The following is a 13,459-nucleotide window of genomic DNA, read 5'->3' as shown; positions in this document are numbered from 1 at the left end:
TTTTGATTGGCAAGTTCAGGGCCCAGGGACGACGCTTCCTCCGATTGGTCGAACTACTGAATTTCCCGGCAGGGATTGGATTGCATAAAAGGAAAGGCGGAGCCAGAAGAGGAATCCTTGTGGTCTGGTTTGAAGAACGTACCTGGCGCCACTTGGGGGACTTGAGGCCCTGTCGGTAAGTTTTCTCGGGCCCAAGCGGCTATTGGCGCCAGGAAGGCGGGAGGAGCACTTGGCGTCCGGCCTTCCCGCACCTCGGTTGGGGAAGCGTTCTCGCTGTGCGAGGCCATGATGTCCAAAAGCTTCCCTGCTTTCTTAAACTGGCTCTTACATCCGGGTTTCCCCTCGGACCGCCCTTTGGGTGCGTGAGCCAATGGGAATTGCCACTTGGGACGCTCCGCCTGCCGGGCCGCGTAGAGCATCCCGGGATTTGTAGTAAATTTCTCGAGATTTCTCTCAGCACGCGGGCCGGAGGAGCGGAATCCCTGGCTCGCATTGTTGCCCAAGCTGTGCCTTCACCCCCAACTCCTGTCTTACCTGACTTCCTCTTGGAAGGAAGATCCCTAAGTAGAGTCTTTTCTCTCCGTTCGGGAGAAAGGATTTGGAAAAACCCAAGTCTTAACTCACCCTCTTCCTTCTTTAAGCCGTACCTCGGTACCTCTCTCCATGGCAGTTCCCGAGACCCGCCCCAACTACACTATTTATATCAACAACCTCAATGAGAAGATCAAGAAGGATGGTGAGTGCTCGCGATGCGCTGGACCATGGTCTATCGCGCATGAGCTTGTCCCTTTCCACCTCAAGTACCTGCTTCTCTTTCTCCGTCTTCTTCAGACAAACGAATAAGTTAACTCCGTGGTCTTTGTACATACTGCTTCCTGTGTCTTCCGCATACATCTAACACTCTTCCCTGTAACCGGTCGCTGTTGATAATCCTTTAAGATTTTAGCTTACAGGACTCCCCCTCCAGGAAGCCCTCCTGGATCTGCTCTCCCATCACGTGGCTGCCACTGATTTCCCATAGGTCCTGGGTATGCCCACTCAAGCCAGGATCACTCTACAGTCATGCTGTCTTCCCTCTGGCCTGTAAGCTCTGTAAGGGCTGATACTGAGGTTGTCTTGGTCATTTGTGGAAATATATATTAGTGATGGTTAACACTCTGAACCAGGGACTAATTTATGTATTTGTGTAATTTTTAATTTTCAAAATAGACCCGTAGGAGGGCACTACTGTCATTCTCATTTCTGAGACTGGGAAAGTGAGACTTAAACTTTATTTTTAAAAATATTTTTTTAGTTGTGTATGGACTCCGTGCCTTTATTTGTTTTTATGTGGTGCTAGGATTGAACCCAGTGCCTCACACTTGTGAGGCAGGTGTTCTGCCACTGAGTCACAACCCCAGCCTAGGAATTTAGGTTTTTTTTTTTTTTTTGTACCAGGGATTGAACTCAGGGGCACTCGACCACTGACCCCATCCCAGCCCCTCTTAGAGACAGGGTCTCACTGAGTTGCTTAGTGCCTTGCTTTTTACTGAGGCTAGTTTTGAACTCACCATCCTTCTGTCTCAGCCTCCAGAGCCACTGGGATTGCAGGTGTGCGCCACCGTGCCCGGGACTGAATTAATCAGTTCTTGAAATCAGAAAGACACTTCCACTTTCTTTAGTAAATTTTCACCTTTATTTATTTATTTTAATCTTTATTTTGTTTATTCATTTTTATGCGGTGCTGAGGATCGAACCCAGTGCCTTACATGTGCAAGGCAAGCCTTCTGCCACTGAATCACAACCCCCGTCCAATTTTCACCTTCTCTGAATCTTATTTGAAAACTGGGCAAAATCATAACTTTTTTTGAATGAATGTTTTGGGATCAGATTAACTAAACCTTTGCGTAGTGCTTCATTTCATGGTACCCAGCAGTTAGTGGGGGTGGAATAAAAGCTGTTATTAAACGGACTTGGGTGGCACACCGCTGTAATCCCAGCCACTTGGGAAACTGAGGCAGGAAGATTGCCAGGTTTGAGACCAGCCTCAGCAATGTTCAATCCTTGATACAAACAACAAAAACAAAAAAACAAACTCATGACTTCCAGAAAAATTTTAGGAGAACCAAAGAATGTCACTGGGATTAAATAAGAGATTACCAACAACATTTTTGTTAAACCAAAACAAGGGCTGGGTGGTGGTGTGTGCCTATAATCTCAGCAACTCTGGAGGCTGGGGGCAGGAGGATTACAAGTTTGAGGCCAATTTGAGCAATTTAGTGAGGCCCTGTCTCAAAACAAATTTTTAGAAAGGACTAGGGATATAATCTCTTTGAAGTACTTGTCTACCTCTGGGTTCAGTCCCAAGTGCTGTAAAACCCACTAAAACCTAGGAATGAGGCTGGGGTTTATAGCTCAGTTGGTAGAGTGCTTGCCTCACATACTCAAGACCCTGGGTTCAATCCTCAGCACTACACACACACACACACTCTCTCTCTCTCTCTCTCTCTCAAAACACCTAGGAATGTAAATTCCATGTATTCTTTAAGAATGTCATGCTCAGCCTGTACTGCACAGTGCTGTGGACTCACTGGTGACCAGGAGTCCTGGTTCTGCACCACTAGTCTTTGAAGCTCAGAGTTGGGAGGGCCATTATGGGGGCGGGAGGCACAGGCAGAGTGGAAAGCTGGGATTGGAAGCCTAGAAAAGAGGTAGATTCATTTGGCTTGATAGGAAATATTTTGGAAGAACTTTCCAGGTAGAGGAAGTGGTATGTGTATTACCATGAGATAGAAGACTGTGTCATATTTGCACCAGGATGTGCAAATGTCTAGGGTGAAAGAGCCTGAAGCATTCTGGGAATTACAGGTAGTTTGGATCTGAGGCTTAGAGGCCTGTAAATATTGGAGAAACTTCCCAGTGAGCAGCGCACTGATGGCTTACAGGGCTCGTGGCCGTGGGGAGGGAGGCATGGAACTTTATTCTGAGGGTGTTGGGAAGCCACGCTGCTCCTTGTCTTGGTTGTGTCCCTTATAGAATGTCTTCCTGACTGGAAGGCAGACTTGAATGGGCAGGAGTAGAGGCAGAAGAGGGAAAAGTCCGGAGGCCAGGGGAGTGACGGATGTCTAGACTGCCTCAGGGGATGGAACACGAGAGGAAAACCAGAAATGTCCCCACCAGGGGAATTTTTGGCAGATTCCTTCAACGCATCCTTGACCCTTGTCTCCCCCAGCACACGCACAGCTGTGTCTCTGGCACCTTTTTTTTTTTGCCTAAGACCTTGTTACAGTTTTCACAAGACGGTTCCTGTGTTTTGTTCAAGTCCCACTTGCTGTAAAACAAGACAGTTTGCTGGGGAGGTGTTTGGGGGGCCTGGTTCAGATGAAATTGGGTTGTGGAGCTGGCGCCGTCATGTTCTCAGCACTGTCAGTGTTGGATCCTGTGAGAGCCTGATTCTTCTTAGTAAAATTGGAAGTCAGTGATGACACCTCGTGGGATTTTTGTGAGGATTTTTATTTTACCTTATTTATCTGTATGAGGGGCTAAATTGAACCCAGTGCCTTCCACATGGTAGGCAAGGCTGTACCACTGAGCCCCGCCCAGCTCTTTAGTGAGGATTTATGAAGTAATTTCCATGTAACATTTCGCAGTATCTTTTTCTTTTTGGTACCGGGAATTGACCTGAGGGGCACTTGACTAGACCTATTTTGTATCTTATTTAGAGACAGGGTCTCACTGAGTTGCTAAGTGCCTCGCTTTTGCCAAGGCTGGCTTTGAATTCACAATCCTCCTTCCTCAGCCTCCCAAGCTGCTGGGGTTACAGGCATGTGCCCCCATGCCTGGCTTTTTTTTTTTTTTTTGTACCAGGGATTGAATCTGGGGCCACTTAACCACTGAGTCAGACCTTTTTTCGACATTAATTAGAGACAGGGTCTTGCTAGTTGCTTAGGGCCTCTCTAAGTTGCCAAGGCTGGCTTTGAACGGGCCATCCTCCTGCTTTAGACTCCCGAGCCACTAGAGATTATGGGCATGTGCCATCATGCCCGACATTATATGGTATTTTTACCCATGTATGTTTGTGTGCTGGAGTCTGACCTAGGCATGGGGAGACTGCAGCAAACAACTCAGAGTGGCCTGTAGCTGTGAAGACAGTGAGTAAACATTAGGTCAGGAGTTGGAAAATGTCATGAAGTAAAGGCAAATAGGATAAGGTGAGAGGCAGGAGGAGGGACACAGAGTGATGTGTTGACACGGTGGTCAGAGAAGGCTTCTAGGAAGTGGCAACATTTCTGTTGAGACCTGAATGATTAGAAGGAGGCATCCGTGGAAACATCTAGAGAAGGTGGTTCCTTTCTCCAGCTAGTACAGATACCTGGTGGTAGATGGGTGTGTTTGTCTTGAGAAAGGGCTGGGAGACCAGTGTGACTGGAGGCTTGGGGGTGAGCTGGTGTTTGGGCAGACATGAGTTTGGGAAACTTACCAGGACGGCATTGAGAGGGCCTGTGTCAGGATGTGAGTGGCAACGGAAAGAAGTGCCTGTCTTTAAGGAGCACTGTGCACTGGGCATTCGTGTTCCTCCTGGCAGCTCAGCAGGCAGGTGTCTTGAGGTCCACTTCTTGTAGAAGAACGTACTCAGTCACTTGAGTGGTCCTTGGCAGGCTGCTGCTCTTGTTGGGGGGGTCTTCAGAGTTTACTGCCTGTGGCATTCTGGGTACCTTCTCAGTTGGCCTTGTGCCTGGGCCGTGCCTCTCTGAAAATAGAAGCTCTCCGTCGCTCTTTCTTTTCCTGACTGCTCTTTCTTTTCCTGACTGCAGAGCTGAAGAAGTCCCTGTATGCCATTTTCTCCCAGTTTGGCCAGATCCTGGATATTCTGGTGTCGCGGAGCCTCAAGATGAGAGGTCAGGCCTTTGTTATCTTCAAGGAGGTCAGCAGCGCCACCAATGCCCTGCGATCCATGCAGGGTTTCCCCTTCTATGACAAGCCCATGGTGAGCACTCGCACAGCAGTTATGTATGTGTGGGTTATGTGTGTTTGTGGGTGTGGTAAGTCCAGGCAGATCCTGTGGGAGGCAGTGGGCGCCAGGAACTGGTGGGCTTCTTCCCTCTGTCTGGAGAGGACAGAGTGTTGAAGGCTACTACTCGTAACTTCTGGGTGTGAGCCTGGTGTCACATCTTCTAGTTACTTTCTCAAGCATCTCAGGATTGGGTTGGTTGGTTTGTTTGGTGGTACTAGGCATTGAACCTGGAGCACGTTACTACAGAACCACATCCTCTTTTTTATTTTGAGCCAGTTGCAAGAATGGCCTCAAATTCGTGATCCTCTTGCTTTGGCCTCCCACATAGCTGGGGTTACAGGAGTGCACCACATCTCAGGCTTAGGAATTGATTTTTGAGGATTTAAAATTATGAATGTTTTTGCAATGTCATTCCTTCTCTCGCGTTTTTCCCAAGTCACTACTTGGAGCATATTAAGCACTCAGGTATGTGTGAGTTGTCAGAAAGTGCTGTTGTCTCTATCTTCAAAACTACCAGTGGCCTGCTTCTCATCCCTCCCTCCCTGTTGCTGACCTGTTCTAGACACCCCCTTCCCTCGTCAGGACAACAGTGGTGGTCTGCTTACTAAGCTCCCTGCTTTTTTCTTTTTTTTTTAATTTTTTATTTTGGTACTGGGTATTGAACTCAGGGCACTGAGCCACATCCCCAGACCAATTTTGTATTTTATTTAAGGGCAGGGTCTCACTGAATTGCTTAGCGCCTCTGCCTTTCTGAGGCTGGCTTTGAACTCGCAATCCTCCGCCTCAGCCTTCCAAGCCGCTGGTATTACAGGTGGGCACCACTGCTTCCGGCCTAGGCTCCCTGCTTTGATCCCTGTTCTCCACAGGCCATTCTCTATCACCACCATCCTTTTTTTGAGGTGCTGGGGATGGAACCCAGGCCTTGCACGTGCTAGGCAAGTTCCCTACCACTGAGCTACATCTCCAGCCCCACAGCCTCTGTTTTATGACAGTGAGGGCTTGTCACTGTCCTCACAATACTCCTAGCTGTCGTCTTTTTAAGAAAACACAAAGCCTTCACTGTGGTCCCCAGTTGACCTTATGACATTTACTTCTCATCTCTTGAGTCTCTTTGCTATTCCTGGAACACACCACAGAGGCCTTAGCTCTTTGTATGGCTGTTTCTTTGCTAGAAGGCTCTATTACCAGATGTCCTTATGGCTCATTCCCTGCCTTCCTTTCTGTCTGTGCACAAGTTAGTGCATTCTTGGTACAGGGGTGGCATTCCTGGCTATCCTGTCTGAAAATTCCCCTTTCAACAATGACAACCCCATCTCAGTTCGTGTTTGACTCTTCATTGTACCTTCATTCACTGAGAAGGCACCATCTGGGCAGGGCTTTTGTCTGATCTGCTCACCGCTGTGCTCTCAGAGCCTAAAATGGGGCCTGATGTGCAGTGGGTTCTCTGCAGGCAGCGGCATGAATCAGATTTAGCCTGAATGACTGATCCTTGCGGCTGGAACTCCCCTGCATAATCCTTGTGTCCTAGCTTTGCCTTCTCAGGCTGTCTTTGGCCTGATACTTGGGGCTGTCCCATCTCTCTTTAAAAATACCAATAACTTATTTTCTGAGCAGTTGCTGTGTCTAGTTCTTATAGCAATCCTTCCATGTGGGGAATTCCATAATCCCCATTTTATAGATGAATATTGAGGCAACTCTTTTTTTTTTTTTTTTTAAGTGGTGTTAAATTTCAAACCCTGGGCCTCATGCATGCTAGGCAAGTGCTCTGCTCTTAAAATTGAACCTAGGCAATGTGGCTCTGAAATCCCCGCCCTTAATCTTTCTGTTCTCTGTTTGGTAGCGTATCCAGTATGCCAAGACTGATTCAGATATCATTGCCAAGATGAAGGGCACCTTTGTGGAGAGGGACCGCAAGCGGGAGAAGAGGAAGCCCAAGAGCCAGGAGACCCCAGCTGCCAAGAAGGCTGTGCAGGGTGGGGCGGCTGCTCCCGTGGTGGGAGCTGTCCAGGGGCCTGTCCCGGTAAGCAGGGCACAGAGACGCATCCCTGTCATCACTAGGCCTTTCTTGGCCACATGGCCTGACGTGGGGGCAGTGTGGGGTATGTTCTCCCTGTGGGGACTCGGATGCTTCCATTCCATTTTCTTACAGAGATTGTGTGTCTTTTGGTGGGGTTGAAATTCCTGATCTCTCCCTACTTGATTGTTTCTGAAGATCTTTTTCCATGCCTGTCATCTAACTTCTCTCCTTGACCTTGATTTTAATGTCTGTATCTTTTTTGGGGGCAGGGGTGGTATTTGGGGTTGAACCCAGGGGTGCTCTACCACTGAGCTACATCCCCACCCTTTTTTATTGAGACAGGATTTTGTTAAGCCCTGAAGCTGGCCTTGAACTCTTATCCTTCTATCTCAGCCTCGTGAGTTGCTGGGATTCTAGGCCTGTACCACCATGCCTGGCTTTCTCATCCCTTTTTAATTTTTATTCTGAGACAGGGTTTTGCTAAGTTGCTGAACCTGGCCTCAAATTTGATCCTTGTCTCAGTCTCCTGAGTAGCTGGAATTACAACACCACCTATTATGTGTCTTTTTAAGTCACCAGTTATGTAGAAAATCCAAAAGAATCTACTGACTGTTGGGACAAATAAATGAATTTAATTTGGAAAGGTTGCTGCATATAAGATCCATGTGATGGCTGGGGATGTGGCTCAAGCGGTAGCGTGTTCGCCTCGCATGCGTGCGGCCCAGGTTCGATCCTCAGCACCACATACAAACAGAGATGTTGTGTCCGCCGAAAACTAAAAAATAAATATTAAAAAAAAAAAATTCTTTCTAAAAAAAAAAAAAGATCCATGTGAAAAAAGTTCTATTTCTATGTGCTTATAACAAAGTTCATATTACCAAGGGAAAAACGCGTAAAATTGCTACCTGAAACAACAGAAGGTTGCTGGGAGAAATAGGAGACTTCAGCAATCGATGAGAAGACTCAGTGCCATCTTGTTAAGAGATTGGTTCTCTCTACACTTGATCTAAGTGTTTTTTTTTTGTTGTTGTTTGTTTGTTTTGGGTACCAGGGATTGAACCCTTGACCATTGAGCCACATCTCTAGCCCTATTTTGTGTTTTATTTAGAGACAGGGTCTCACTGAATAACTTGGCGCCTCACTTTTGCTGAGGCTGGCTTTGAACTCACGATCCTCCTGCTTTAGCTTTGCGAGCCACTTGGATTACTGGTGTGTGCCACTGTGCCCAGCTGATCTGAGTATTAAACACAATTGCTGCAGTCCAAATCCCAGTAAGAGATCAGTAGACAATGCTTGGAAAGGCCAGGCCAAGGCAGGCAAGATGATTAAAGCTGGGGCAGAAGACTCGTTATGAAGTTGCAGCGATCGATATGATGTACTGTTGGCAAAATAGTAGAAAGATGGACCAGTGGGTGGAACAAAGTCTAGAAATAGTCACACACGTTGGCCACTTGATGTATGATGAGGGTGCCACTGCAGTTCAGTGGAACTTATTTTTTTCCCAGTAAGTGATGCTGGGCAGTTGGATCTGTAAGAGAAAAAAATTATTGTCCCCTCATATTGTATATAAAAAGTAGTTTCAGCTGAGTCATAGACCTGAATGTGACAACTAACAGAAGAAGAGTTAAGAAAACAGGAAAATGTCCTCAGAGTCTTATGGTGCTCAGGCTGTGTCACATTTTGTCTGGAGTCAGTGATGGTGTCTTGAGTCTCTGTTGGGCTTTTCCGTTGTTACCAGTCTCTTGGGGGCCTAGCCTTCCCTCCATATTTGACTTCTAAGGTTGGAGGCTTGCTCTGGGCTACACTGTGTGCTGTGCGCCCTGGGCTGGCTCCCACATCACCTCTCTGGCAACCATTTGTACCTTCCCTGACCGTCTCTTTCCATTGCTGTCTTCCATGCCCACCCCACCTTTCTTTTGCTGTGGTGCTGGGGATGCATGCCGGAGCCTGTTCATGCTAAAGCGAAGGCTCTACCACTGAGCCACATTCCAGCCCTCCATTATCTTTGTTTCTCCCCACGTCTCTGGGTCTGTTTCTTTATTTAGTTTTTGTTTCTTAGAAGCTAAAGTACAGGATGCTCCTTAGCATTTTTCTACACCTGTGAGTTCACAGTTGTTTGCATTTCCACCTCCGTCTTTTTTTCTATTTATATATCTGTAAACAAGGTTGGGTCCCACTAATTTTTATACCTTAAAAATTTTTTTTTTTTTTTTTTTTTTTTTTTTTTTTTTTAAATATTTATTTATTTTTCGGTGGACACAACATCTTTGTTTGTATGTGGTGCTGAGGATCGAACCCGGGCCGCACGCATGCCAGGCGAGCGCGCTACCACTTGAGCCACATCCCCAGCCCCCCTTAAAAATTCTTTTAGAAAATTTGTTTTCTGATGTACTGTTACCCTTGAGCCCAGGTCCCTTTTGCTCAATCTGGTATCTTGGTGCCTTTTTTTGGCCTCCTTCTCTTTTATTTCTTACCTACAGGGTTTCTTCTAACAGCCTTTGCTCCTTTGTCTCCTGCGGGCACTGTAGCCGCGCCTTCTCCTGTCCTCAGTCCTGCTCTTTCTCCACAGGGCATGCCTCCGATGACTCAGGCACCCCGCATCATGCACCACATGCCCGGCCAGCCTCCCTACATGCCACCCCCTGGCATGATCCCGCCACCAGGCCTTGCACCAGGCCAGATCCCACCAGGGGCCATGCCCCCACAACAGCTTATGCCAGGGCAGATGCCACCTGCCCAACCTGTAAGTGTTCAGTCCCTCCAGGGTTTCATATGAAATATAGGATAGATGGGGACCGTGCAGGGGCTGCTTTAGATTGGGTGGTTTGGGCAGACTCCCAAGGAGTTGGTACTGAAGCAGAGATACCTCAGTAGTGAGCTCATAGCAATGGGCTTGGACCCTGGGGTAGAGAGGAATTGGCATGTTTGGTGGAGGTCTGGTAGGGCAGGTCGAGGCTGGAGCGGTGCCCAGCATCTAGGTTCGTTTTGTAAACTTCTATTGAGCACCTGCTCGTGTACCAGCGCTTATGCTGTACTCAAGGGATAAAACAGAAACCTCTGCTGTTTTATGGCCTGCAGTTTATAGGGGTACAGGGTGTAGGTAGAGGGGCAACAGCATGTTTGAGAGGTGCTAGACAGAATCCAAGCAGTGGGAGGGGTGGTGAGTAGAGGGCAACACCATGGATCCCTCCAGTCCACTCAGCACTTCATGCTCATGGGCTTCCTTTCCTCTCCTGCAGCTTTCCGAGAATCCACCAAATCACATCTTGTTCCTTACCAATCTGCCAGAGGAGACCAACGAGCTCATGCTGTCCATGCTTTTCAACCAGTAAGTAGGGCTGGTAGCTGGGCTAGAGCTAGAGGGTGATGGCCAGAAGGTGTCACCAGGGGAGTGAGCCTTGGAATTGTGCTGGCAGAGCCCCAAGCCAACTCAGGCTTGGCAGTAGGGATAGCAACTGAAGGTGGAGGAGGAGGAGGAGGAGGAGGAGGAGGAGGAGGAGGAGGAGGAGGAGGAGGAGGAGGAGGAAGCCAAAGCTGGTGATGAGACAGATTGGGTAACCATGGCCAGCACATGCTGGCCTTTGTCAACCCAGGTTTTGGTTCATTTTTCTAATCTTTAAAATGGAAAAATGGATGAGATCGGTGTTCAGCCGCGCAAGGTGTATATGATAGCAAGACCTCATTGATCACTGGCTAGCTGACAAAAAGGTGGAGGTGTGTGAACCCTGGTGCCATGCTGAGGAGGACGAGACTGTGTGGCCATCAGGTGGAGCGACTGTTAAATGGGTGTTGTGGATGTGGGCGAGTTCACCTAGTGGTTCTGCTTCGTGTGTCCCACAGAAAGTCTTAAAACAAGTCAGTTCCAAGTAGCTGTGAAAGGGGTAATCGTCACAGTGTCACTGTGGGGAGTAGGAGGCAGCCCTGAAGATGGGATGGCTCATGCCGATACTTACCATGGCCTACAGTGTGGCCATTTGGAGAAGTGGAGACGGCAATGTAATAGTTGCTTTATGATAATGCTGAGGAATTTTTGAGAAACTGAACAAAATTGAAACAATATCACTTGTATGCCATGTCCACAAAACAGTGTGTATTTTTGTGAAAATACTGGTGGAAGAAGATGCCCGGTAAACTGAGGAAGGTTTTCTAGCTGAGAAGGCAGTAAGGAATGAGAAAAGGGAGATTAAAGCAGCAGCACATCAGCGTATTGGAAAAGTGAGAGTAGCGATTCTTTTCGAAGCTGGAAGTGGGTTGTGATGGGGGAAGGATGGGGTTTCGGCATTCGGTGTCGTCATCAAGGTTGTGGTTTCCCGGGTGTCATGTTAAGATTTTTCATTAAGCAGCTTGTTTACATTGGGTTTCTCAGCTCAGCGCTGCATGTTCTGTATGGGCTATTCCTTTGTCGTGGGGGCCTGTCCTGAGCATTGTAAGATGTTCAGCATCTTCCTGGCCTCTGCACTCTACCTGCCAAAATGTTAGGGGGACAGACATGTCTGAGGTCTGTCATTTCCTTCTCTCAGGTTCCCTGGCTTCAAGGAGGTCCGCTTGGTCCCTGGGCGGCATGACATCGCCTTTGTGGAGTTTGACAACGAGGTGCAGGCAGGGGCAGCTCGGGATGCCCTCCAGGGCTTTAAGATCACCCAGAACAACGCCATGAAGATCTCCTTTGCCAAGAAGTAGCATCTTTTCCCTAGGCCTGTCCTTAACCCCTGTTCTGGGGCTGTCCCTTCCCCCTTGGCTCAGACCCTGAAGGTAAGTCCCCCTTTGGGGGCCTTCTCAGAGCCGTGTGTGAGTGCGTGGTCGCCACACAGCATTGTACCCAGAGTCTGTCCCCAGACATTGCACCTGGCGCTGTAAGGCTGGAATTAAAGTGGTTTTTTGAGGTTTGGTTTTTCGCAACCGTTTGTCTCTTTATTTTCTTGCTTTCCATGGTTCCCTTCTCTCCACATCAGCACATCATGGGCTTTTGGACCTCTTGGCATTTTGGGGTTTGCAAACTTGGGGAAACACACAGTAGTATAATAATGTTAATACTGCTTTGGCAATTTTCTGTTGTCTCAAGTCAGCATTTGGGGCAAGAAGTAGAAATGGAGGCCTGCCATGTACTGGCAGGTTGTGTATTGCACAAGGATGCACCTCCAGCGACACACCATTTTATCTGGATGTCATCTCCCGCTTAGGCTTTAAGCCTAATTCTGCTCCTGCTTTGCTCTCTCCATTAAAGAGGAATGTCTTCCTGCCTCCACAGGCAGGAAGATTGCAAGATCAAGGCCAGCCTGGGCATCTTAGTAAGACTTTGTCTCAAAAATAAAAAAGGGCTGGGGATGTAGCTCAGTTGTAGAGTGCTCCAAAAAAAGTCTTGTTAGAAGAGACAAAGTAAGTGGGTGCAGAGGTGCACGCCTGTAATCCTACTTTGGAGACTGAGGCAGGAGGATCCCAAGTTGAAGGCTGGCCCGGGCAACGTAGCAAGACCCTGTCATTAAATAAAAAGGACTGGGATGTGGCTCAGTGGTAGAGCATTTGCCTGACAAGCGTGAGGCTCCCCAACACTTAAAAAAAAAAAAATTGAAGTCGTGCATCGTCAAATGCAGAATTTTTCCTGTGTGGTCTGAAGAGGAAGAAGAGAGGGATTGCCATCTTTGTTAAATGATGCGGTGTTACTGCAGCAGGTCAGTGGAGACATCTCACCTACCACTTTGGGCACCACAGCCTAGTGGCTATGATGTGTGGCTTTTGTGGCCAACCAGTCCTGGTTTCCACTCTGGGAAGTCCCTGTTACCCCATGTGCAATTGATGTCCCTCCCCTGAGCTTCATTTTGTTCCTATGTGAAGAGGAATCCTGTTAATACTGCAATAAGGTTAGTACTCACTCTCCTCCCAAAACCCACACATTCACATACACACTTATGCTACCAGGTACTTAGCAAGCACCCAAATCAGCATTTTTGCTTAGTAGTACCTATTAGGTACTAAATAAACACTTTAGATTCTAGAGTTAGAGAATGTAATGAAATAAGTAGATGAGCTAGTTTCAAGTATTCTAATGGAAGCACAAGTGCTGGGGTGGGGTAGCAGGACTGGGAACAGTTGTGGGTGTCAAGAAAAGGCCCTCAGAAGGTGTATCTGAGTAGAAGTGACTTAGGCTCATGGCCTGTGGTGATGGGTGCTGGGTTTGTAGAAATGGCTGAAGCCATTTGACAGACTCCTCCCTGACCACAAACTTGTTTTGTGTCCCGCCTCTGCCCAGCAAAAAAAAGTTTGGATCACTCAGTACAGAGTTGAGGGCCCTGGGAGTGGTGTGGATCCTCTGGAGAATGGTCTTCTGCGTGTGGGTCTCTAGTGGAAACAAGTTTACACGTGAGACATGAGTCAGATCCTCTACTACCTCATTTTGTTTCTGGCTGGTGACAACCCCAGAGCCTGATTTCTCCTCAGCAAGACAGAAGAGA

General features: G+C 47.8%; 1 protein-coding gene across 1 annotated transcript; it reads left to right on the top strand.

Annotated features, from left to right (window-relative positions):
- Positions 1-43: 43 nt before the first annotated feature.
- On the top strand, positions 44-11,909 carry Snrpa (small nuclear ribonucleoprotein polypeptide A). Its single transcript, XM_046440131.2, has 7 exons — positions 44-175; positions 642-736; positions 4,794-4,966; positions 6,834-7,013; positions 9,580-9,753; positions 10,250-10,338; positions 11,531-11,909. The coding sequence occupies exons 2-7, from the start codon at positions 664-666 to the stop codon at positions 11,688-11,690; spliced, it is 849 nt and encodes a 282-aa protein (XP_046296087.1). The 5' UTR covers positions 44-175; positions 642-663; the 3' UTR covers positions 11,691-11,909.
- Positions 11,910-13,459: the final 1,550 nt, after the last annotated feature.

The sequence above is a fragment of the Marmota monax genome, unplaced genomic scaffold, assembly GCF_021218885.2.
Source record: "Marmota monax isolate L192 unplaced genomic scaffold, Marmota_monax_Labrador192_F-V1.1 WCK01_AAM20220418_F8-fsc00228, whole genome shotgun sequence".
Classification (NCBI taxonomy): domain Eukaryota; kingdom Metazoa; phylum Chordata; class Mammalia; order Rodentia; family Sciuridae; genus Marmota; species Marmota monax.
Note: the sequence above shows the minus strand (reverse complement) of the source record. Positions and strands in the feature narration are given on the sequence as shown.